The 26,494-nt window shown below is 41.1% G+C and overlaps 1 protein-coding gene across 8 annotated transcripts in view; it reads left to right on the top strand.

Moving 5' to 3' along the window:
- The window catches only part of tty (tweety), a 189,916-nt gene that overhangs the window by 70,334 nt on the left and 93,088 nt on the right, over positions 1-26,494 (top strand). For all 8 annotated transcript variants that reach the window (XM_083125497.1, XM_083125493.1, XM_083125498.1 and 5 more), the window contains one exon: positions 20,762-21,076. In XM_083125497.1, the coding sequence (XP_082981623.1) occupies positions 20,948-21,076 (129 nt within the window). In that variant the 5' untranslated portion in view covers positions 20,762-20,947. The remainder of the gene's footprint in view (positions 1-20,761; positions 21,077-26,494) is intronic.

Genomic DNA, 26,494 nt, shown 5'->3' with positions numbered 1-26,494 from the left:
ATGTGGTTCTGTCGCTAATCACAACGTTGAGGATGATAATATATGACATTTATGAAAGTTCAAACACTCATGGACAAGGCAAGCCCCATAAAGAATTACACTTTTCACAATTATAATACGTACTAATAAAAGAATATTAATATTTTCAATTCGCCCCTCAATTAAATTAAGTGTAATTAGTAGGCACATATTTTTGGTAAATAAAGAAAGCAAAATTTCTGTACAAAAATCGAGTCAGTTTCGGGTTCAAGAGCGGTAAATATAATAAAATTTCGCTGTTATAGCGGTGAAAAAGCGGTATATAAAATAACATTTTGGTTTTGAAAATGTGAATATAATCCCAAATTTACAAACTGCACTTACTATACACAAAATAAACATATTACTTCTAATAGCACATTTATGGCGTTACCAGAATATTAAGTTTATTCCTGTATAAAGGGGGTCCGTTTTTGCTTCTCAAATATTTACAGCAGAATTATTCAATTTTCCGTGAGTTGTATAACTCACAGGATAATTCTGACTTCGGAAAGTGTCGCGTCGGTAAATAAACTCTAAATTTTGTGTTTAAGAGTCCATTTCGCATTTTGCAGTTCATTTCGCATTATTTCGTGACAAAGCTGATTGCATGCACCCCACACCTTTCAGAAACATGGAAAATTAACATTACAATTGAACATTTCTTGTTTTCGTCAAAAACTAAATATGCATGCCTCTAGTAATTAGGTGTAATACTTATTATTTTAAGAATGAGGTCATGAGACTCATTAATACATGCGATAATTTGCATTTACAGCAAACTAAGATATGCAGCCTTTCAACAGTATTTCTGTGTATGACGTCATCAATAAAACATTATGTGGGTACCTCGTCCCCCTCAGGTGACACCTTCATACAGCTTGACGTAATCCTGATCCATCCTATTTCTTAATTTAGCGGACGACATTGTACATTCGTTCATTACTTTGACTCAGAACTGAATCAGTGCTTATTACTACGAAAACATTAGAAAAGGTACATTCTACATTAAATTAAAGTAAATGAAAGCAAGGGAAATTGGTTGCCAAATTTCTTAGCTGTTGTCCGAATGCTCTGACAGGTTACTGAAATTTTCGAGTGTGAGGGTCTTTAGTTTCCGGAGGGGTTTCCCCCTCCCGGGCCACCCCCTGACTTCATCATTGATTATACTGGTTGCGAGTCCAGACGCCATAGCCTTGCTCGTGTCTTCCCGTTTCGCCCAGTACCGAAAAACGTGTTTTATTGACCCAAGTGATAACACGCGCCAGAACGGAAGTACCGTTTCGCCCAGAGGGAATTTTTAAATGATTGTTTGAATGTGAAGGGAAATGTGAAAGTAAGAAGCCAAATAATAGCGAAGAATGCAAACAAGAAAAAGGAAAACAGAGAAGAGGAAAAGAAAGGGATTAGCTACGAAGTGAAATGTAAAGAATGTCAGAGTGTGTACATAGGAGAAACGAAAAAGAGGCTGAAAGACAGGTTGAAACAACATAGGGATGATGTACGACTTAAGAGAGAGAGAAATGCGATATTTGAACACACGAGAAACAGGACATGACATAGAGTGGGATGAGGCTAAGCAGATAGGAAGGGAGAAGAGAATGCTAGTGAGAAAATGGAAGGAGGCCAACGAAATAGAGAAGATAGGTGAAGATGACACAATGAACTGGAATGGGGGACTGACGTTAAACAAAGAATGGAAGAAGGTGTTAGAAAGAGTGGAAAGGACAAGAGAGAAAGAGGAGAGAAGAAGGAAGAAGAATGAAGGAAATAGGGCGTGAGATAGAGAGTCCAGCGACATTCTCCTTCAGGTGAAGGTACAGTTGACAAGGGAAAGCCACCTGCTAGATTGTTCCAGAACTACCTTCTAATAGTCTGGAGGGGAGTATTTTTGTGTATATATATCGTCCTGTTGTGTACCTGGTTACATTTGTACTTGGTACATAGTCTGAAGAAGACCTTGCTAGAAGGTTGAAATGTTACGTTTAGTTTATGTTTTATAACAAAATGAATTTCTGCCTTGGTCAGCATATTTAGTTTTTATATCATGGAAACAAGGCTTAATGGTGTTATAATTGTTACAAATAATCAGGTGTGGCTTACAAAGGGGAGCCTTGTCGCATTGTTTAATGCATTAATAACAGAAATACAAATACATGTACATAAGAATACACAGTACAAACACAATATTAGGTTAGGTTAGGCAAGCACAATAGTTGGGCGACAACCTTCTTTGCATTTCCAGATAAAGGACACGTGGCTCTACACGATTGGGGATTTTTACTTTCACATTTCCCTCTGGGCGAAACGGTACGTTCTGGCGCGGGTTATCACTTGGGCCAATAAAACAAGTTCTTCGGTACAGGGCGAAACGGGCATGAATCAGCCTCGCTAGTCTAAAAAATCCAGTCCAGTGTGTGGGAGGGACGTTGACATTTGAATGCCTTCCAAGGGTCATCACTTACACCCCTCGCTGCAGAATGTGTAACCCTCATTGGTGACGTAGACTCAAGGGATGATCCGTCTGCCGTGTGAGCTCTCTCTCTCGTTCTCGTCTCGTCTTATAAATTCCTGCCTGCTTGATTGATTTGTACACATCATCACATATACCCTATTCCCCCCTCCCCCGTCACAGAATACAGGGATTTCCCCTTAACTGAAACAAAATTAGGGACAGGCCGCTAACAAGAAAAATTAAAGATGTCTATTATAAATTTCCTCACCCAATTTTTATGAAACTAATAAATTCATTTGTTACTTAACAACAACTAAATCTACGAGGGTCGGTGCATAAGTGACGGCAACTATTTTTATTTTCATAAGAATGCAGGACCGGCACAAAAATTCGAAATATACAAAATGGAAGAGGGCGATTTATGGAACTGAACAGTGGATGAACAATGCAGGTCATGTGTACAAGAGGAAGTGGCAAAACATATTATTCAAAAAAATATCGTTCTACATTATTATTAGTCACAAGGCTACATTGGCAGTACAAAAACTAAGAGGCGCACACAAAACGCCCTGTGAACCCGCAAGTAGTCTCACAGCGTATTGGAGTTGCTATGACACTTTTTTTTGTACTGCCTTTTAGCCTTGTGACTAATATACGAATGTAGATCAATATTTTTTAATTATTATTTTTTGGCACTTCACTACCAACCCCAGGTACAATTAACCTGAAGCTGCATTGTTCATCCATTGTTCAGTTTCATGCAGTGTCTTCCATTTGTGTATATGAAGGGCTATGATCCCCTTTCTCTCCCCTCTTCTTGCCCGTACGCCGAGGAGCGAAAACTGCGAGATGTACCCATATGCTTTTGCATAGTCACCTTCCTCTCTATGTAGGAAATCACGAATACCTACTCGTACCAGAATAGTCACGGTGTATGGAACTTTTTATTTTTACTTTTTTTTTGCGGTGCGTCTGATGTTACGCGAAACGGGCGGATATGGAAATGGAGGGGGGAGCCTGCATCGATAACCATCGATCAATAACGATTATCTGCTTGATGCACCTCGCCAATTCATCCTCCATCTCCCATGAGGCATTGCTCTGCGGCCGTCCATTGTGATTGACTGAGCGTACTCGGGAACCTGATACGTGACGTCATTTTTCCCACTCGGATGCGTTCCTGGGGAGCGGGGCCCTATTTCGCTCTGTAAATTTTACGCCTGGTGTTTTTTTTTTCTTTCTTTTTCCTCTCTGCTTCCACCTTGCTGCGCTTAATCTTCCTGTGTGTTGTTCGAAACCAGATTAACTTCCGTTAAAAGCAAACAAAAGCGTTTTAGAATACTTGGGTAAATAAAATTTGGATGTGCCGACGCGATACGTGGTCGAAATTTTATCTATTCACCGAAGTTCCCGGGTTTAAGTCCCGTCCTGTACATGGGTATTCTTTGTGAATGTCCCATTATCAATTTCATGTACTAATAATTACTCATCCTGAGGTCTTCCCTATGGGCAATGGTAAGTAACCTCGTCACATTGTAATCAAGGGTCCCGGGAAGAAAGAAATAGAAGAGAAGGGAATGAAAGGGAAGGAAGGAATAGAAGACACGGGAATAAAAGTAAGGGGAATAAGAAATAGAAGAGAAGATAAGAGAAGGATATGAAAGGACAGGAAGAAATAGAAGAGAAGGAAATGAAAGGACAGGAAGAAATATATGAGAAGGGAATGAAAGGAAAGAAAGAAATAGGAAAGAAGGAAATGAAAGGACAGGAAGAAATAGAAGAGACGGCATTGAAAGGACAGGAAGAAATAGAAGAGAAGGGAATAAAAGGACAGAAAAAATAGAAGAGAAGGGAATGAAAGGAAAGAAAGAAATAGAAGAGAAGGGAATGAAAGGGAAGGAAGGAATAGAAGGCACGGGAATAAAAGTAAGGGGAAGAAGAAATAGAAGAGAAGATAAGAGAAGGATATGAAAGGACAGGAAGAAATAGAAGGGAAGGAAATGAAAGGACAGGAAGAAATAGAAGAGAAGGCATTGAAAGGACAGGAAGAAATAGAAGAGAAGAACAGGAAGAATAGAAGAGAAGGGAATGGAAGGACAGAAAGAAATTGAAGATAAGGGAATGAAAGGACAGAAAGAAATAGAAGATAAGGGAATGAAAGGAAATTAATAAATAGAAGAGAAAAGAATGAAAGGAAAGGGAAGAAAGAAATTGGAGAGAAGTGAAGGAAATGAAGAAATAGAATGGAAGGAAGAAATCGGAGAAAACAAGGAAAGGAAGGAAGAGAAAGCAAGGGAATGAAAGGAAAGGAAGAAATAGAAGAGAAGGGAATGAAAGGAAAGGATAAATTATAAGAGAAGGGAATAAAGGGAAAGAGAAGGAAGATATAGATGAGAAGTGAAGGAAAGGAAGAAACAGAAGAGTAGAGAAGGGAATGAAATGCAATCAGAGGATGAAAACTAAACTAAGTAAGAAAGGGGAGGAAAGAGGAGAATGGAAGTGTCTGCTAGCGTTTTGGGGTCCACCGTTCGACTTGAAGAAGAAAAGAGGTAGCGTGCGCGCTCGTTCTCAGACATAAGCCTCAAGTTTCGAAATAAGGCAAGCAGCCGAAGTATGGCGAAACTTGTCAAACTTTTCAATCTCTCCGAAGCTCTTAGAGGAGTCTTCCTCCGACAAGAGTTGCCCGTGAGAAATCGCCAAGACAATCGGGCCCGGCAAAGTGGAGCGAGTGCCACGGAGATTCTATCGACAGGCCGGGATGCGGTCGGATTAGTTTTTGGGATTTGTTTCGGGGTTCGGCCCTCCTCTCTCCTGAAACTTTTAGCGAGGCCTCGCGGGATGGTTTGTGCCGGTGGCGCCGCGGCTCGGAGGCGATTGGAATTTATCGTGCTACTCAGGTTCCCCTTAAACCTGAGGGAATTTGGGTTTTTCGTTCCGGGGAATCCTGTAGCGAGACGATGTCGGGCGTTAAGGGCTTAAGTAACTTTTAAATTGGATAACCAGGAATGTGCATGTTTTATGCCTGCCCATTTATCGTCCCCCTCCCACCCCCTTTCTTTAGAGCCTGTTTCTGCAGAATTGTTCGCGATTTCATTGTGAAACAAAATCTTGCAGTTAGAGCGCCATCTCTGTTTTTTCTCCAGTGAAGAGTAGATTGACCCTGTATTCCTTAAGAAAAATTACGTCAAAGGCAGGAAATTACGGCAAAATAAGGAGTGACTACTATAAAAGTGTACGTTAACCCCCCTCCCCCCCTTTCGAAAATCCTCAGTACTCCACTCACCGCCAGCTTCAGTGGGACATTTAAAATATTTCCAGTGAGGGATAGGGAATTTCTAATGGCTTATTGTAAAGCTACAAGTTATGTGTGTGAAGAAAGAAATTATGTGCCGGAGATGGGGAAGCGAATCAACAAAAGTGATGCATAACTGTTACTTTTTGTTAAATAGTGCGTTACCAACGACGTAGGGGGGACGAGACCCCCCTCTCCGAGAGACTTACCAAGTACTGAAACTAAATAATGAAAATCTAGTTCCACCGAACTCATTGGAAGGCAAGGATTACATTGGGATCATACGGCTTTAAGCGACAGTACCAAAGACGATTTATGCGTACTGCTTACAATAATCTCCATAATATATGAAAGGCCTCCCCGATGGCGCAGTGGTAGCGTCGTCGCCTTGTAATCAAGGGGTTCCGGGTTCGATTCCCGGTGGAGACACATAGTGGTTCGGTTCCCACTTTAAACTGTAGGTCCAGTCCCGATTAGCCTTACTGTGCATAAAGTGGACTTAAAACAACCAATCAATGAATCAACTATAATATATTAAGGAAGAACTTTAGTTTTCGTCAAAGAATCGTTTTTTGTTGTTCAATATTAGTTTCTTTATCTTTTGACATTAATTTTCTTCCCAGGACAGTTGTTTTTATACAAATTTCGGAAATCTTAACTACACGTGTGCTAGATAATGAATAGGTGCTATTATATTTCTATTCTTATACCGTGTTTTTACCTTTTCATGTAATAATAATATACAATATTAATTAATTTACACAGTGTGGATTGACCTGTAAATTGTGCTAATGCATTAATGCACTTTGTTTTTACCCCGCCTAAATATATTTCTAGACACGTGCCTGTGCGTTACTCATATAAGTAAACGTTACTTTTGTTTTAGCCAAGAAAAGTAAAGCGTTACCGTCTCTTTACCTACGACATAGTGCCTTACCAGAACAAGTTAAACCGCAACCCGTGAGCACCTTTGCAAACCACAAGCGTTCTGTACACTTGGGAGCTGCCAGCCTAGTCCTGTCTTGCGTGTTCTCGTTGAGCTCTACGCGTGCATACGAGAGCGCTCCTGCACATATGAGACGAGTTACCCAGGCCTCGCTTTACGCTATATGATAAACTTCCACCGACAAGGTAGAGACTCTACGATTGGAGCAAGAAATTTCAGAGCACTGGTTCTTTATGCATTGAAAGTGTCATTTCTTTTATAATGACCCTGTGTTTACTGACTGTACCAAGAAGTGACGAACTGATAAGATTCATATCTAACAGTTACTTCCGTCAGATTGCAAAAAAAGAAAACCTGTGTCATTTTTCTTGGTGCTGTTATCGAAAATCGATAACCATGATAAATACTCGTTATCGGTCACGTCTCGGGGAATACAAAGGTTGCAAACCAGTGGGTGTTTCAATATAGCTACGTGCATTGCCTTTCCGTTTATTTGCCATTGGGAGTATGCACACGCGAAAAATACAGGAAGTCCTTTAAGATATACGCTTCCGTGTAGCTGATAGTGGAGCAAATGTGCAAGCTGGGAAGGCCACTGAACTTGTAATCCCGGAAAACACAGAAAATCCACCCCTTCATATTTGTTTAGTGTCTTTTTTTTAATTTTAGTGTCTACTAACACATCCGTTGTGTGGAGCATAGTAGAGACGCAAAGCTCTGATTTTTGACAGAAGGATAATTCATGAACGTGCTTGTTTGAAAAATCTTTTGGAAACATTGAAAGTAAAATACATTTTTATCAGTAACATGAGTTTGCAAAGACAGAGAAATACTATTTTCCAACTTCAAAACTTACTAAAGATCGTTTCGAAGGTAGAAAGACCTTACATATGCTTGAGTTTCTTAATTTTTCTAGGGCTGCTTCCCCAAGGATACATGCCGCACGCCAGTGCTTTCAAGTAGCTCTCCGATTGTCTTCACAATGCGGGACAAGGAAATTCCTGAAGCCACCAATCAACAAGCGAACCGCTGACTTTTCTGGCTAATCACGACGACGAGGATGAGTAATATGATTGATGAAGGGACATGCTCAGCTTCAGGCTTGGATTCAAGCCCGTGATATCTGGCATCGTAGCGCGTGTGCTAACCACTCCGCCACGGAGGTCAGCTTTTAATAACTTAAATTAGGTACCGGTAAGTCAGTAGTTTTTGTCTTCATTGTTACATAACAAGTATTGACGAATACACAACATAACACAAACATAACTGTGGTCAAGGTTTATCCAGAATTTTGCATTTGGGGGTGTAAGTGTGAAAATAAAGTTTCATACATTTGTGTTTTATGTTCACTTTTTGCCAAGATATACTAATCGGGACTAGACCTACAGCTTAAAGTGGGATCCAAACCACTATGTGCTTCCACTGGGTATCCAACCCGGGACTCCTTGATTCCAAAGACACGGTGTTACCACTACACCGTCGGGGGCGAACAAAGTGCATATGGAGAGGGTGGGTGGGTGTTTTGTAGCTGTTTTATCTCGCTCTTACTCTTCATTTCCCTCTCTCTTCTTCTATTTCTCATTCTATCTTCCTTGATCTCTCTCTCTCTTTTCTATTTTCATTCTTTCTTCCATTCTGCCTCTCTCTCTTCTATTTTCATTCTTTCTTCCATTCTGCCTCTCTCTCTTCTTCCGCTCTCTCTTCAATTTCTCATTCATTCTGTCTCTCTCCTCTCCATCTCTCTCTTCTATATCTCAATCTTTCTTTATTTCTGCCCCTCTCTCTCTTTTCCATTTCTCATTCATTCTTTCATTCTCTCTCTCTCTCTCTCTCTTCTATTTCTCATTCATTCTGTCATTCTGCCTCTCTGTCTTCTATTTCTCATTCATTCTTTCATTCTGTCTCTCTCTCTCTTCTATATCTCATTCTTTCTTTCAGTCTGCCTCTCTGTCTTCTATTTCTCCATCATTCTTTCATTCTCTCTCTCTATCTCTTTTATTTCTCATTCTTTCTTTCATTCTGTCTATCACCTCTCTCCGCTGCTCCTCTTTTGAAGTGAGTCTTCGCCACTTCCAAACAGCGTTTAATTCCGTGCAGCAGCAGAACTCTAAAATATCCCAGTTCCAGATCGACAGGCAATCAAAAAGCACTTTCGCACAACGCGTTGCCAAAGAGTCCACAGCACCGAGTGCGACACACTCGGCAGGGGCATTGCGGACAGACGTGTTGTCGAATGTTCTTCAAAGGTGTATTGATCCCGGCTTAATGGGGGCCTGTGTTACAAGCCAGGAACACGTGTAACTCTTTTCCCACTCTAACCGCGCCGCCACAACCGTTTGACGTTTTGCCGCACTGATAGGGTTGATGTTCCGTCCGTGACTGCGCCAAGCAACTGTACCAAAATGGAAAATTATATTGGAGAAGTTGAAAGGATCGTTAAGAATATTTTGGAACATTTTTATTGATTGATTGATTTATTGGCTTTACTGTACTTCGCCTTTTGTACCACTTTTGGCTAATTTGCAAAGATGAAGATTAGTGATGTGATGAAATTGATGAATGGACACTCGCCAACATCCATGCCCAGGCCAGGATTCGAACCCGGAACCCCTGGCGTCGTAGCCACCGGGGAATGCGGAACATTTTTTATTATTTGTGAGTATTGTTAACAACGAAGATTTGTACTTTGTGCTGTAGAAATGCCCTGTAATTTTAAAGAAAATTTACCTGCTGCTGCCCGACTGCAATAGTTCTACGTTCGTACAGGTGCGGCTCAAGATGAAATCCATTCTACATTCATCCCCTGATTTTGATGGTCATAATAACTAAGTCAAGAAGATTTTGGGTGGACAAGGCATGTAGCATGCATGAGGATAGAGAAATTTAGGTTCTTAGTGGTGAAACCTAGGGGTTTGATCTTGCCCACCCAGGATAAGCACAGATGGGAGACATTATGTTGCTGCGTCAATTAGCATTCGCATTTAGTAATGACAGAGAGTTAAGCCGGCTTTAGACGAAAGCATTTTCTTTAACATTTTTGCTAGCATAAATGCTACGTAAATGCTTCCAAAAATCTTATAACAGATAGTACTTTTACACGAAAGCATTTCATGGAACATTTCAGTTAGCTGGTTCAATTACAATGTACGTACACTACATACAGCACGAAAGGCACGTCCGGTTCCACCGTCAATGCTGTTTGCACGGTGTTTACAATTGAAAAGGCTAAAATATTCTTCCATACGTGTACAGTAAACGTTGTAAAGTATGTATTTAATCAGCGCCATTCGTCTCTACCTAAAACCATTTAATACGAAGCGATATTCCTCTTGGTTCAATAGTTATCGGCTTTTAAAAATTTGAAGTGATACATTGTTATCTCACGCGGCCGCCATTACGTCTGTACTCGTGACCTAGAGGTCGCTTCTGATTGGTTACGCTACGAAAAATGATACGGACCGAGCCTATCCTTGAGAAATGTCATAAGATTTTTCACTTTACACGGTAGCATTTTGGTCATGGAGTAAATGTTAAGAAAAATGCTCAAGAAAATGCTTTCGTCTAAAGAGGGCCTTAGTTAGTTACTGTTTCATTATATTACTACCTTCAGAAATCATTAAAACTCTTGTCGTGGATTTTACACTATTACAAATAGCATCCACGGCGCACATTCAATTTCTAAAGAATAAAAAGTATAATATCAATTCCAGTGACTTTTTTACATAACCGGTGCGTTCCCAAACAAAATGCAGATTTCAAGATAAACATACGTCTCGCTTTGCTGTACAAAAGACATTTTATCATTTGTTGTTGAGTTTCTTCACTCCGTGTTACATGGATGTGCGTGAGCCACTCGCTCTTAAGGAGAAAGTCACCATCTACGCTGGCATGTTGCATGGTCCTTTTATCTGGGGTCAAGTGTCATCGGAAGGCAGATAAAGGAATACACTTTTAGTGCGGAGGTCAAGTTTCTGGCGTATAAGTTGAGTTGGAGACTTTTGGTAAGACTCACTTACCAGATGTTGCCTGTGAGTAGTTCACGAGTTGTTCTCGATAATAGTTCTAAACTCTCTTTATCTATTCATCTCTCTTTATTCCTATCAGTCTCTCTATCTCTGACCCCTTTCTCCATCTATCCCCCTTTCTCTATCTATCCCCTTTTCTCTCTCTCTCTCTCTATCTCTCTCTCTCTCTCTCTCTCTCTCTCTCTCTGTAACTCTAATCTCTTTTCCACTTTCTCTTATCTATTTCTCTTTCTCTGTGTACATATTCCTCTCTCTCTCTCTCTCCCTCTTTTCTCTATCTCTATTCTTCATTTTCTCTCCGTATTCCTCATTCTCTATCTCTCTCTGGCGATTGCTCTTTCTCTATCTCTATTATCTTTCTCTCTCGCTATCTCTAGCCCTCTTTCTCTGTTTCTGTCTCTACTTTATCTTCATCTTTCTTTATCCCTTTCTATATATCTCTTATCCTTTCTCTTCCTATCTCTATTGTCTCTGCCTCTCTCTCTCTCTTCCTATCTCTGCCTCTCTCTATGTCCGCGAATATGAAATTTATCCCAGGAGTTTTTATGAGAATGAGTGCTGATTCATTTATTGATTCATTAGGTTTATTTTCGCTCTTCTGCCACGAAGACGCGGACCCCTTCAGTCTCGGCAAAACATTCACTGCGCATCGGCGAACAAGTGTCTAGTGGTAATTCTGTCGTTTTGTAATCAATGGGAGATGGATTCGATAGTAAAGGAACACCATGGTTGGGATCCAACCAGGGTGCGGAATCATGGGGGAACAATCTTGGCCACAAAAATCCCCCCCACCAAAAATTTTCGGGGGGGGATAGTTTTTGTTGCAACAAACAAAAAATAAGCAATTAACTTTTAATTTCAAATATACTGTACTAAGAATAATATCGAATACATATACAAATTAGTTTGGTTTGAGTTGGTGCTTTAAGTCCCCTTTGTGCACAGTAAGGCTAATCGGAACTAGACCTACAGATTAAAATGGAATCCGAACCACTATGTGCTTCCACCGGGTATCGAACCTGGGACCCCTTGATTACAAGGCGACGACGCTACCACTGCGCCATCGGGAGGACCTATACAAATTAGTGTAGTTGGGAGTGTTCAATGTTTTTTTCTCTCTCAAGAGATTGTTAACAAATCTACATCAATACGCACAATAAAAGTAAAACAAGAATGCAAAACAATAATAAATATGAAATTTAATTGATTTACATTAACATAAAGCAAGAACTTAAAAAAAACTTACACATAATAAAACCACTTCAACTATTTCATAATTTATTAACATTTTTAACCAGTTAGTGAAGGACGTAGTTTGCTACTTTATAATAATAATATATTTTTAATTTAGTAATTTATTTTTACTTTTAATAACATTATAAATATATATATCGTATAATTTATATGTATGTTTGTGGGGAGGGGGTTTGTAGATTAAGATCTTTCTCCCCCCACCAGTCTTAAATGATTTCGCACCCTGGATCCAACGTTAAACTGTAGGCCCAGTCTCGAATACCCTGCCAATGCATGAAGTGGACTAAAAACAAACTTTAGAATGGAACTACACGTAGCAATGTTCAATAGGTAGTTGCAGGCAGCAAAATAGGTCTATCAGCGATAGAGTTCCGTGCTTTAAAAGAGGCAGCTTTTACCTTAAACCCGGAACTTGTTTATTCCTACCTTTCAATTACGCAGCACGTAATGGAAACCATAGACATTGATTTCTAGGAATCCGATTGGTCGGTTTTTGCTACCAAATCGGAAACTGGATTTGGTCGATGCTTCTTCTTTCTCGGAACAGGACGGGGTATTGCAGTACGACCGTAATCTAGTGGGCTGTAGTCATTTTCCCGCTAATTCCGTGATCGCCTTTTCACGCGATTGCCTTTTATTGGCGTTCGTCGTGCACGCCACCTCGTGGTCGCCTGCAGCACGAAAGTCTTATCGGGGGAGGGGGAGTAACCACGGGTGTGGGCGAAGCGTCTGGGATCGTTGTTAAGCCAGTCTTCCCTTTGAAACAAAAAAGAATCGTTAATTGAAATAATGCTCTAGCCATGCCGTTCTCGTCAGTTGGGCACAACGGGAACTGATCTGCCAGTTTCGTAATCTCAAAGTTGGTTCTCACTGGACCATTAAAATTGAAATCGCATTTGTTATTGTTTCACGATGTTTTTACAAGCATAGATTGAACCAGGCGCGTCGCCTGATTGAGCACATGAACACTCATGTATGCGTCTTAAATTAAATTAAATTAAATACATATTAAATGCACACACACGTATATTTTTTTCGAAAAAGTGCTATGTTTGATGTACGAGTAGATGCACACAATTTACTCTACCACGACTTCTTTCACTTCTGATTACTACTCTAGATAGTTGGCAACACTGACTCCCACGGTGTTCCACGGAGGATGTGGAACACAATTGCTGTGCGTGTTGCATAGAGCTGACAGCTAAGGGGCTGTTGGCCACTATACCCCGAAGATGTTCACTTCGCTGTGCGAACACTGATGCAAGCGGAAATACTTCTTACATTCGGCACCAGAGTGCAGCATATACAAGGCATGTCTAGGGGGATTCGAAAATGTCTATACTACGTAGTTGCAAACTTTAGTGAGAATTCGCAAAACCTGGCGGATTTTAAGGGGGAGAGGGAAAATTTCCCCTAGGTCCTTCTTGTATTACTTCAAATATAGCGTGAATTTGGGGGGACATTGTTGAAAATAAATTGAACTGTTATTCTCACTTTTTCAATTGAATATGAAGTTACAAGGGAGAGGAGTAAATCTGCATTCGGTACAAAAACATTATTGTAAACACTCGCACGCGACGCCACTGGATTGAACGTAACGTTTTAAGGGTGTGTGTTCTGGTGGCCAGAACACGCCACGTTGAGGTAAGTCTGCCGGCCGCTGGCAGTGTCACTACACTAAAACAGTTTTATAGACAAACACAAACTTGGGTTGGCCAATAATCAGTGGCGGCGATTGGGTCTAAAAACTGGGGGGCAAGGTGCCAAAACTAGAGGGTCAAATACACTATATTTCCCTTTGTAGATAAGATTTAGCATAGTGCGGGGGCAAAAGTGGCGAAAATTGGAGGGCAACTGCCCCTCTCGCCCCTCCCTAATCGCCGCCACTGCCAATAATTATCGGATCCGGGTTACCCGGTTACGAAAATATCCGGATCCGGCGAGAACAGGAAGACCGGAACCGGATTCCAAAACCGGGTACCCGGATCCAGATCTGGCCATCCCTTACAGAAACCAGGGAGTGGACCTCTGTAGCGGATTTGGCTACGCTACGACGGCAAGTGATCCGGGTTTAAATCCCGGTTTTGGCGTGGGTGTTCTTTGTGAGAGTCCCTTCATGAATTTCATCACTCATCCTCATCTTCGCGATTAGCCAAAGTGGCAGGAAAGCGAAGTAAAAATAACCGAATCAATCAAGCAGAAGTCAGAGAGAAACGGAGAGGTATCAATATTCACAGAAAGCGACAAACAGAGGATTAGAGAAAGATACAAAGAGAGAGAGAGAGAGAGGGGAGAGATGATGGGTGGAAACTCCGAAAGGAAAAGAAACAGAAGGATAGTGATGGAGAGAGAGAGGAAATTGTGGAATGGAAGAAGTAGGGAAGGCTAGAAAAGGCAAAGGAAAGGATCCGCGAACAAGAGTGCTCAGAAGAAAGCCATCTCTCTCTGACACTCTCACAGAGAAGGACGGAAGGAAGAATGGGACTAAAAAAAGAGGGATGGTGTGTCAGAGACAGAGAATGTAGAGTTGAGGCAGGGGAGGAAGGGATAGAGAGATAGAAAATTAGAGATGGAGAGGAACAGGGGAGACTATAAAATCAGATAAAAAGAAGGGATCAGAGAACAACTGTGCTTGGAAGATAATATATACAGAGAGACCGATAGAGGGAAGAATTGAGACCCAAGGAAAGGGATAGATAGGGATGGAGAATGAGAAGAGAGAAGGGAGGAAGAATGGAACCTTATGAAAAGAGAGAGAGATAAATAGAGGGAAGAATTGAGACCCAAGGAAAGGGTTAGATAGGGATGGAGAATGTGAAGAGAGAAGGGAGGAAGAATGGAACCTTATGAAAAGAGAGGGAGAAGGAAAGATAGAGATAAATAGAGGGAAGAATTGAGACTCAATGAAAGGGATAGATAGGGATGGAGAATCACAAAAAGAATAGAGAAAGAGGGAAGAATGGAAACTCAGGAAAAGAGAGGGAGAAGGAGAAACAGGAAAGAATGGAAACTTAAAAAGAAAGAGAAATAGAGAAGGATGGGGATCGCAGAAAAAGAAGGGATACGAGAGAAAGAGGGAAGGTGTTGGAAACTCAGGAAAAGGAGAGAGAAATATGGACTCAAAAAGACAGAGAGAGAGAGAGAGAGAGAGATAAGGAAGGGTAGAAATCAATAATAGAGAAACAACAATACAGAGAGCAATGCTCAGAGACGGAGAAAGACAGGGGGAGGGATAGAAGGATAGAGAAACAGAGAGGAGAGACACAGAGAGAAATAGACTCTGATAAAATTATAGAAATAGGAGAAGTGGGGTGGGTGATGAAGTTACGTGAAAAGAAAAGCCGGAGAGTGCACTTTCCCACAAAGTTTATCCTGAATTTACCGTTCCTTGTTTCCATGTATCTCTCCGCCCCCAACAAGAGCATGATGGGACTTGGGGAACCGGAGCCCGGCAGATGGCAGCAGCGTGCGTTTCCTGGGCGGAGCTTTCACCAGGTTTTAATTAATGCGATTAATTTCGACTTGGCGGCATGCAAATTGTGACGGGGATTTGATGCGGGCAGGAGCGTGCGAGGCTGACAAGTCCCGGCGGGTAATGGTAGCACGGAATCTCCAAAAACACCGCGACAACCACGTCAGATTCAATCTGACGCACGAGCCGTTTTGGTGTCGCTCGAGTTTAAGGCAAAGACGCATACAATCAGAGGAAATTTAACGTTAGTATGGATCGTTTGGAGATTATTAGAATAATTAAATCAATAAAACCCCGTGAGCGGGGAGGAGGACTTTACGACAGGCTTCCGCTATGAATGTCATACGCGTATGAAGTGAGTTTTTCTTGAGCGAAGGGAATTCAGGTTAAAATTTTGTCAAAAAGGAAATTTTATGAAATATATCAAATTTGCAGGGAAGTTTAAAGATATCAGCTACATATATTGGATTTTAGGTTTTCCAATAGGCATACCAATTATTTCCATCAAAAATAGTTAATAATCAAGGGGTCCCAGGTTCGATACCTGGAGAAGGCACATAGTGGTTCGGATCTCACTTTAAACTGTAGTTCCAGTCCCGATTAGCCTCACTGTGCATAAAGTGGACTTAAAACACCAACTCAATCAATCAAAAATAGTTAATAATTCAAATCTGTCTTGGAAACAGTTATATCTTCCATTTATCCAACTTTTAAAATCATAGTAACACTAGTATAAGCCTATTAGTAACTTATAATCTTTAATTTATTATTTCAGTCACTCCAAGCTTTCCTTTAAAGTGATATTTTCTAAGGTTTAGCTAGTAGTAATAATAATCGTACCAAGATACCCACGTTTTGCAATGGATTTACGTCTCTGCTTTTGCGGTGGACGGTTTTGCCCTTTGTGATGATACAAACCCTTGGCATTGACGATATTTTCAAAAACATGGCACATTTTGGCAACGCAGGGGCAGAATTACACGGCAAACAGCTGATTGCAATACCCACCATCCCCCCGCTCGCTTTGGTTTGAAAATTCAAGTTCTTCGTTTGTTGGTGGGGCGGTAAAAAATGACCACTAAAATTATAAACTTGCGCATAGCAAATAGTAGGAATTGCTCAGACGATTTATTTTTGACAACAATCACCGAACAGCCGAACTCCGTGGTGAGTGTTGGCACAGCGAGATACGACCAGAGGTCTCGGGTTCAAATCCCGGCTTGGTCATGGTTGTTTGTAAGTGTCCTTTCATTAATTTGATCATCATCACTCATCCTCATCTTCGCGATGATCCTAAAGTGGCAGAAAGGTTAAGTAAAATAAACCACATCAATTTCAATCAATCAAATATCACCGACACAGACAGTTCATTTTGAATCACCCTGTCCTTAAGAGAACATGGGCGTTCGAGTTCGTATCCCGTCTTTGAACCCCGCATTGTCATGATAGGTTCTTTGATTTGTTTTGTTTTACTTCGCTTTTCTGTCACTTTTCGCTAACCGCGACGATGAGGATGAGTGATGTTGTGATAAAATTGATGAAGGCACATTCACAAAACATCCATGCCCAGGCCGGTATTCCAACCCCTGTCCTCGTAGCGTACTGCGGTAACCACTCCTCCACTGAGGTCGATCCGAGCATTGTCGTCCGTGATAAAAATGCTCGGTTAACACGGGTTTGGAAATCTATATCGGAACCACCACCCTTTTACTTGTACTCCTTTCACACCCTCACTTTCCCTGCACGGTCAGAAAGCACCCCCGTGGGAAGAGATGCAACTCACTCCGCACAATTCGGATGAGCGCCTTTCGACACTCCGTTGCCATGGGAACGGCTTTTGCACGACGAGGAATAGCAATGATGTTGCCTTAGCGACCGTGCCTTCCCTTCGAAGCTGCATTTTGTCGAAGCAATTCCACACCAAGGTCTTCCGACGAGAGATGCTCTCCACAGAGCCACTTGCGAGCGATGACGACTTAACTTGATCTTGTCGGCGAATCTCTGCTCGCATAAAACCAGTATATCTACCTAAAGCTGCTCGTAGAAGCGACAGGGTAAATGTACTCCTACGTGCTTCAACCGCTGAGTTGCACTGTAAAAAAGTCGATCCGAGTAATGGCGGTCTGAGGAAAATTTAAGACCGAAGCAGCAAGGACACACACACCGCTTTGGAACGAGCCAATCAGCAGCAACGTTTCACACCGTAGCGGCATGACAGGTCGCACAAGCCTGCGCTCGATTGGTAAAATCCTCAAGCGAGTCGTTGGGTTCACTTGTTAAAACCACTTGATCCACAGGAAGGCTAATCGGCGCTGGACCTACAGTTTAAAGTGGGATCCGAACCACCATGTGCCTCCACCAGGCATCGAATCCGGGGCCACTTGATTACAAGGCAGCTACGTTACTACCCAGCCATCGGGGAACCATTATTATTTTCTGGACATGAAAAAAACGTTTATATTTTGGGCATGTAAAATAAATCGAATATGTTTTTCGTTATTGCTGTATATGGAATAACTGATTGATTGAATTTGTAATTTTGGGCGCGTGAGTACTTAGGCTATTTTACACCCGTCACATTATACGGGGTCCAGCCTCTTACCATAAGTAAAATATAATTAATAGAATGTAACTGTAATGTCGGAGACTAAAATATTCTGACTTCAGTTAAAAGCTGAGGCTGTAAAGGGTCACTCAGCACACATGAGGACAAAACACAGACGCCAGAGCCTCGTTAGTCTGGAAAATGCAGTCCAGGGTGTACTACGTAGAAGTGAAGTTGACAATTGACCCCATGTACATGGAATAAACATCACTTGATTGTACGGTATTTTCTTTTATTTTCTGGACATGGAAGAATATTATAAATCTGTTGTATTTCAGTTATATTTGAGCATGGAAAACTAATCGAATATATATTGTATTATTTTTGGATATGGAATAGAAATCACTCGATTGAATTTTCTATTATTTTTCGGTAATTTGAGAAATAACTGGATTGTATTTCGTTTATATTTTGGACATAGTAAACAAACAGGGTTCCTACGCGTCCTGGAAAACCTGGAATTTTAAAATATTCCTTCCAGGCCTGGAAATGTTATGAAATTTCACATTTTTCCAAGCTGTACCTGGAATTTTGGAGGTTGTCCTGGAAATTTGCCCTGTTTTTATTTGTATGAATTAAAATAAGTTTTCATTTAAAACAGGTCAGTGTCATGACAGTGGTTTATTTACTTATGTCACGTTGCTGTGTACTGTAGTCATAGTTTTGTGCTAAGTTTTATTCTTGTAATTGAAGTATAATGCCCCGCATTTTTGTATTATTTTGTGTCGCTCAGAGGTAGAAAATATGATGATAATAATAATGGTTGCTATCTTAAATATTCCAAGTTTTCTAAAGATATTATTCTTGTTTATTTGTAATACAAGATGGTATTTTTTTATAAACTTATATATACTTGTGTTTATTTTTTCTACCTTTGTATTTTTTCTGTATTATTGTAAAAATTAAAAAACCTACATTATACAAAGAAATGAAAAATGAAGAAAATATGTAATTATGTGTATTTTGCCATGGTTAGTTTGTACACTTGTCCTGGAGCAATTGTGGAAAAAATTTCATGATTTTGTGTAGGAACCCTGACAAATCGAATTAATTTTTTGATTTTTTCTAATTAAAGGATAATAATTCATTGTATCATAATTTCGATCATTTTGGGTCAAACCGAAAATTACTCTTGTTACATTTGCGATTTATTCACCAAGTAACCGTAAGTAACTCTTAACTTTCCAACCCACTGCCGATCGGGCAAGGAAGCGGCAGATAGGCATAAAAGTCGCAACAGGGGGAGGATGCGAAGGGCTCATTTGAAATTCTGCTCCTTTCTCTCATTTAATCTGAGCTCATCAGCGAACCGACGTCTTCTCCAACGACGTGACGTCACGCGATGGGGAGAAGGATGTTGCCACGCTGGCAAAACCATCAAACCATACCGCTCATGTATATTACACGCGGCCACGAGGGCATGGGACGTCGAAGCGGTGTCATGTGGCTTGACGAGTGGCATATGTCGTTCCTCTGTGAGCAGTCTTGCGGGACCCAGGAAGTCATACTGTAGGCGTAGGTCACAGAGTATATCCGTGTATGTATAAATCTATATACATAACTGAGGAGTTCTCCACTATAACAGAAACCAAAACGTGTCAATTGACACATATATGCTGATTCCAGTGACACATTAACGTGCATAAACTGCAAATGATGCACTTGTTGATGTGTCAAAATGCAAAGAGATATGCATAAAGGCACTTTTATCATCTGGTGTCACGAAAGTGCATGAATTCAGAAGATCGGACAAGATCATTTCGAAGATAACAAAATTACATACGTAGCTGTGTCAATTGATGCTTACAAGTTTTGGACTCTGTGTGTACAGGATGACTGAAAAGTCTGGCACCGTAAGACAACTCGTTATTAGTGCAGATAGATATAAATGGAAAGTGGTTCCAAATATGTGGTTTTCAATCTAGTGTGTGTGCACTGACTTTCTATTCCTATAACCTACAGGCATAACTCATAGTCCCAACTTTTGAGATAAGCTTTTTGGTTATTGTAACGACAATATATTTAGTGCGTAGAAGAGTCCATTAAAAAGGAATTTTCCCTAACTTAATAATAATAATAATAATAATAATAATAATAATAATGTATTTAATCAAGGGGTCCCGGTTTCGATACCAGGTGTAGGCACATAGTAGTTCGGATCCCACTTTAAACTCTAGGTCCAGTCCCGATTAGCGTTACTGTGCATAAGTGGACTTAAAAAAAACACAAACTCGATAATGTCTTGTATCTTCTCTTTCTTCTCCTCCGGTGACCAAACCCACCTAAAGTTTTGGGTTCGAGTCCCAACCTGAGCTTGGGCTCTCCTCTGTGAAGTGTCCCGTCAGTCATCAATTCCATCTAATCCTCACTGATCCTCAGCATAGCAGAAAAATAGGTGTAAGCGATCCCAATTTCAATTTACGATACTATAAAACCCTGCCAATACTTGCAGTATGGAATGGAATTTAAAAGTATTTTATTTCTAGTTTGTTTGACCCTAAAACTGGAGGACTCGTTGTGACTTGCATGTACGAGATGAGTCTAAACTCTGACGTTCCAGAGATAGCTCCGCCCACATGACGCTCTGTCCGTTGAGTGCGCAGAACGTCACTGCGCATCCTTGTGGGCACGCTGACTAGTTTTAGTATAAATCTCCAGTTGTCTCATGAGTTGTTCTTTTCTTGTTCATTGCAGATTTCCATGCTGTGGAATGCGGTGGTAGGAGCCAGAGAACTTGCACGCGAGGGTAACTCTTCGGAAGCGGATTAACTCTGAACCGATGGATTTTAAGCTGAAATCGCCCGAGTCGCGTCTTCGATGACCTTGGGTGCGTCTTCCGACATCGATCCCATTGCGACTTGATTCCCTGAGAGGCGGACGATGATGATGGAAACGGAGGAATACACGCCGCCCGTGCTGGCGAAGTTCTTCCACCAGTTCCCGCACTTCAACATCACTTTCCATCTCGTCAACTCCACCTTCTGCCCGGAGAATGAGCTCTACCTCGAGGTAAGTGGTCGGCCAGTCATTTTCTTAAGGCTCGGCTGGACCTTGGGCACCCGAATGGGCGAATGTTTTTCAACAAATCCTCTCCATTTGAAAAACTGCTGTGATATTCCAAAATATGAAAAAATACATCAGCTCAGAATTCCTTCTAGAGCATTGACGTGAATTTTCGTGTAGTTTTCTTTCACTATTGTCTAGATATTATCAATAGTTTCGTGATTACGTAAGTCTATTAAACTATTGATAATATCTAGACAGCAGTGAAAGAAAACTACACGAAAATTCACGTCAATGCTCTAGAAGCAATTCTAAGCTGATGTATTTTTTCATATATTGGAATATCACAGCAGTTTTTTAAATGGAGAGGATTTTTTGAAAAACATTCGCCCATTCGGGTGCTAAAGGTCCAGCCGAGCCTTAACTTCTTGTTAAGGGAAAGTTAGTATGTCGAGAAGTAATGGAGATTCCATTCCTGGGGCACTGGGTGATAGTAAAGATTGTGTTGTATTTGGATTGTAATGTGAGATTACGCTGTATGGGGTTTTGAACTAATTGAGAGATTGCACCTTACGGAAGATTGGACGTAAGGAGAGGTTACCCTGTAGGTGAGAGCGAAAGGTACGGGGATCGATGCCCCGCACATCCACCATGTACAGAGCTCCTTGGAGCGGTCTATATGAAAGAGGATGTCCGCGATATTCGGGAACCATCCCCAAGTGACTCTGCGTCAAATTATACAGGAAGTAAAAGGTGAAAGATAGAAATTCGGACTATTGATGATATTTAATAACGAATCTGACCCTGTTTTGGAAAATACATACCTGTCGATGATGGTGCACGGTCGCTACACACTAGCTCGTACTAATCGAAGCGTCCTCCCTGTCTCAACACAATCCAATCATGCACTGACTATTCTCCCCCGACTTCTCGCCTGTAGCATTCTCCGTCCTTGCGGAAGTCGGGGCCAAACACTTCATCTGCTGACTTAACATTGTATACGCAGGTAGCGAGCTAGGGCAGGCGATCATGCACCACAATAAGGAGAGATTGCGCTGTACAGGAGATTGAACATAAGGAGTGCCCTGCAGAGGAGATAGAACGTAAGGGTAGATTGCTCTGTAGGGGATATGGAACCTAAGGAGAGGTTGCCATGTAGAGGAGATTGAACGTATGGGAGATTGCGCTGTAGAGGAGATGGAATATAAGGAAAGGCTAGGTTGTCCTGTAGGGCAGATTGAACGTAAAGAGAGGTTGATCTGTAGGGAAAATTGAACGTAAGGAGAAATTGCTCTGTAGAGGAGATTGAACCTAAGGAGACAGTGCCATGTAGAGAAAATTGAACGTAAGGAGAGATTGAGCGTAAGAAGAGATTCCCATGTAGGGGAGCTTGAACGTAAGAAGAGATTGAACTGTAGGTGAGATTCAACGTAAGGAAAGATTGTGCTCTACTGGAGATTGGGAGAAATTGCGCTGTAGAGGAGATTGAACGTTGGAACAGATTGGGCTGCAGAGAAGATTGAGTAAGAAAAATAGCTTGCAAGATGGGATAAATTGTGAAGTAGACAGTTTGCATGGTTAGAGAAGTTGAGCAGTAGAAGAGATATAGAATGAAGTGAGGAGAAGAATAAATTGAGCAGTAGAGGAGATTACGCAGCAAGAGATGCCGAGCAATAGAGGAGAATACACGGTAGGAGAAATTGAGCAATATAAATAGTTGAGGAGACGAGAGATTGAACAGTGGAAGAAGTTGGGGGAGAGAGAATGAGCGGGGAAGATGTTGCGCTGTAGAAACGATTGATCCATGAGAGATAACTAAAGACATCTATAAAACAAGTATCCAAGAGTCCTATCTAGTTCCACACAACAATAAATTAGAGTGCAAGGTATTTCTGGTAAAACGAAATTTATTTGCTATGGTACTTTCTGCCATGCCAAATTAGAAATTACTGCCGGATGGAAAAGAGTATATAGATCTTGCTCAAGATAGGGAAACATGGAAGGCCTGTGTTGCTGCAGCCATGAACCTTCGGGTTTAAGAAGGCTAGAGAGTTATACAGGAGGGGTTAGATGCCCAAGAACTCAGGTTTACAGTTAATTTTTAAAAAAATATTGTACAATTTTCGATCTATTATTTGGAGGGCTCGTACGAGACTCCAGAACGTGTGAGGCTTTCTTTATCACGAGGCCTAGTCTTGTCTCTGTACCATCTCTAAACGAGTTTCAAAATGACTTCTTATAGGAAGCCAATGGTAATCCGTAGCGTGAAGAAGCGACAGATTTTCCGAATCATAGCAAGCAATCCTACCACGACACTACATCCATTTGTAGTCACGTTGTTTTTTGTTTTTTTTCAAATCCCTTGGACGTGCTCCAAAGTTGAGTATGTGGCAGATTTCCCATGCAGTGGGAGAACAATGCCTCAGCCACGACGACAATGCAGTTCCTTCAAAGCCTCGCGAGCACTAAATATGAATCAGATGCTGCGGTAGCTCTTTATACCTCCAAGTCATATTCCGCGGAATGGATGCCGTTCTGTTGGGACCGAGATGGAGAAGCTGATAGCTTGTCTTTTGTTCGGCGCTTCTTCTTGGCCGCCGCAAAGCATTCTGGACGGGGACTTCTTGAGAGCGAAAGCAATGCGTGTGAAATGAGTGTACACACAACAACACACAGTTGGATAATAAATAGAGGGACGGCTTGCATGGACGTCCGCAGGATATTTTCCAGGGAGGGGCAAGTAAGGTATGTTTTCCAGGGGGGGCAAACAAGGTAAATTTTCCCCAATAATAGTGTTGTTCCCTCAAAAAACATTGCTTAAATTTGAATTTATCATATTCATGCAATAATTAAGACATATAATTGTGGCTGAAATGAAATTATATGTGACATATAATTTTTGGTTGACTTTCGTTTTCCAGGGGGGAGGGGCCACGCCCCCCCTGCCCCCCCCCCCTTCCGGACGCCCATGACGGCTTGCGAAAAGGTGCAAGACCGTACTTGAAACGAGCACCCTTCGCAAACGGTTCAGTCTGGAAGTCTTGGGCTGGAAGCGAAAGTCTTTCGAATTTCAGTTCGACTGCAGCGCCAAATGCGATAAGTAGGTAAAACTAAGAACACATGGGTTTTCCCGCGTTTTAAACCCTTGTTATTTCCATCATAGAAGTCTACATAGGATTTTAAAAAGTTCGTATACGTGGGTTGAAAATTTAATAGTGGCAACTATTTATTCTCAAATGATACAAAAGAGATGCATCTGTGAAACTTTTACAACCCTTTGATGTAGTCACCAGCATTGTGTACAGTCAACGGCAAAGATAATGGTAGGCAAATTGTCCACTGCTATTTTAATTACTTTTATATTCTACATTCTGTGTTGTTTTAAGGAATGAAACTATGTTGGTTCGAAGCAGGCATTGTTCTCTGCTTATTGACGTCATTTTCTCAATTCATTGTCATCACAATGTGTTATACAGACCGAATTAAAATGGTGGTGGACAATTCGCCTACTGTTTCTTTTGCCGTTGGGTGTACAAACGTTGCTAGCGACGTGGAAGTCGCAGTATTTCGGTAGCAGTGACCGTTCTGTTCGAATTCCCTGAAGAATCTCTGGAACAGTTCGGAAGCGAATCTCCTTCATCTTGGGGATCAAATCAAAGTCACAGGGGCTTGTAAAGCATCTGCCAGCCCCATGGAGCTAACAAATCAGCCACAGGTTTGCACTACATGCGCCCGAGCATTGTCCTGCAAAATGATGGGAGGATTCAGCAGAAAGTGTCCCCTCTTCTTTCGCAACACAGGTCGCAGGTTATGTTCCAAAAATGAACAGTAATACTAATACTGCCCATTGACGGTCTGTCCTGGAGGTACGGCGAGTATAGGGTTACCAGATCGCTATAAGGGAAAAGTAGAACATAATGTCCCAAAGTGTAGGACTTTAAGTGAAAATGTAGGACACAAAGCATTCGCAATAAATAATTCATATTTTTAGAACATGTTAGAAAGTAATTTAAATTGCTCTCAATGAGGCAATTTTTCTCAAAATTTCAGTTTTAGTCAAAATATATTTATGAGAGACTGGACAGTCAAATTCTTTGAAATTATAGGGATCAGTACCAAACTATTTGCAGAATTTATGAATCTAATGAGTCCGTTGTGCTGATGGTAATTAAAGCACTCTCTCTCTCTCAACATTTGTATTATGACCTGTAATGGCAAACAGATATTCAGCAATTACTGTAATATGAAATGGTTTTTGAAGTTTCATCTCCGGTAGTTTTTAGTTCAATAACTTTGTTCTCTATACCCCCTGCTCTACAATAAAAATATTGAATAAGAATGGGAAACACTTTGTTCCATCAGTATAAACCCCAGGACAAGAAATTCCACTAAGGAACTGAACAGTGACATCATCAGAATGTGGCCCCAAAACTTTGTTTATTAATTGTTTCCGTTGCTCTTCTAGCAGAAACTTTTATTATCTTTTTTGGGCAATGACGGAATCAAAAAAAATTTCACAATTGAATTTGTGAGCGTAGTCCATAGACTTGTAACTTGCATGATTTATATTTGTTCAACTGAAACACGTATTATCCTAATTTATATTATGTAACGCTCAAAATGTAGGACATTTATGATATTTTTTTAAATTCCTCACGGCCGCCGGACATAAGGCTAAAATGTAGGACATGTCCGGGAAAAACCGGACGTCTGGTAACCCTAGGCGAGTATCACCAGAACTTGCATATTAGTGGGGTTCTGACTACACAACTTTAGACCGCCAACTCCAACGATACTCTATTCCTCTCGTCACTGCGCATGCGCCTAGTGTTGGAAGGAAGAGTCTATTTACTGGGAGGTAGCTTAGGTTTCAATCTAACATATGGTATAAGTGAGAAGCACCGGATCAGTTTCAGGGCGTATATACATCAGTGTTGCCACTATTAAATTTCCAACCCACTACTTACTTCCACGCATTAGAAGAACTACAACCAACATTGGTTGACTTTCAACTTCCGCGATTTCAAACAAAAGAACAATGTCTGCAGAAGTCTAGTAATGGAGACTACAATCTCGCGTGCTGCGCACTATGAGCTCGATTGCTCGTGTACTTGCCGCTTTCGAACTGTATTAGGTGACGTCACTTCCGACAAGATCATACTTCAATACTACTTTTTGGACCTTTCGGACAGAGGCTAAGTCCAAGTCCCCTCTAGAAATTCTAGACGAGCTTTTGAGTTCATAAGTTCGCTTTATGCACAACCAAACCAAATATAACCAAAATGAGTGATTGAATTGATTTCTTTTTCTACTTCGCTCTTTTGCCAATTTTTACTAATTGCGAAGATGAAGATGAATGGCGATAAGATGAAATGATGAAGGGACAATCACAAACACACATGGACAGGACACAACACAATGAAT

The sequence above is a fragment of the Lepisma saccharinum genome, chromosome 7 (genome assembly GCF_977018435.1).
Source record: "Lepisma saccharinum chromosome 7, izLepSacc3.1, whole genome shotgun sequence".
Classification (NCBI taxonomy): domain Eukaryota; kingdom Metazoa; phylum Arthropoda; class Insecta; order Zygentoma; family Lepismatidae; genus Lepisma; species Lepisma saccharinum.
The sequence above is the reverse complement of the archived record's forward strand: the minus strand, read 5'-3'. Positions and strand labels throughout refer to the sequence as shown.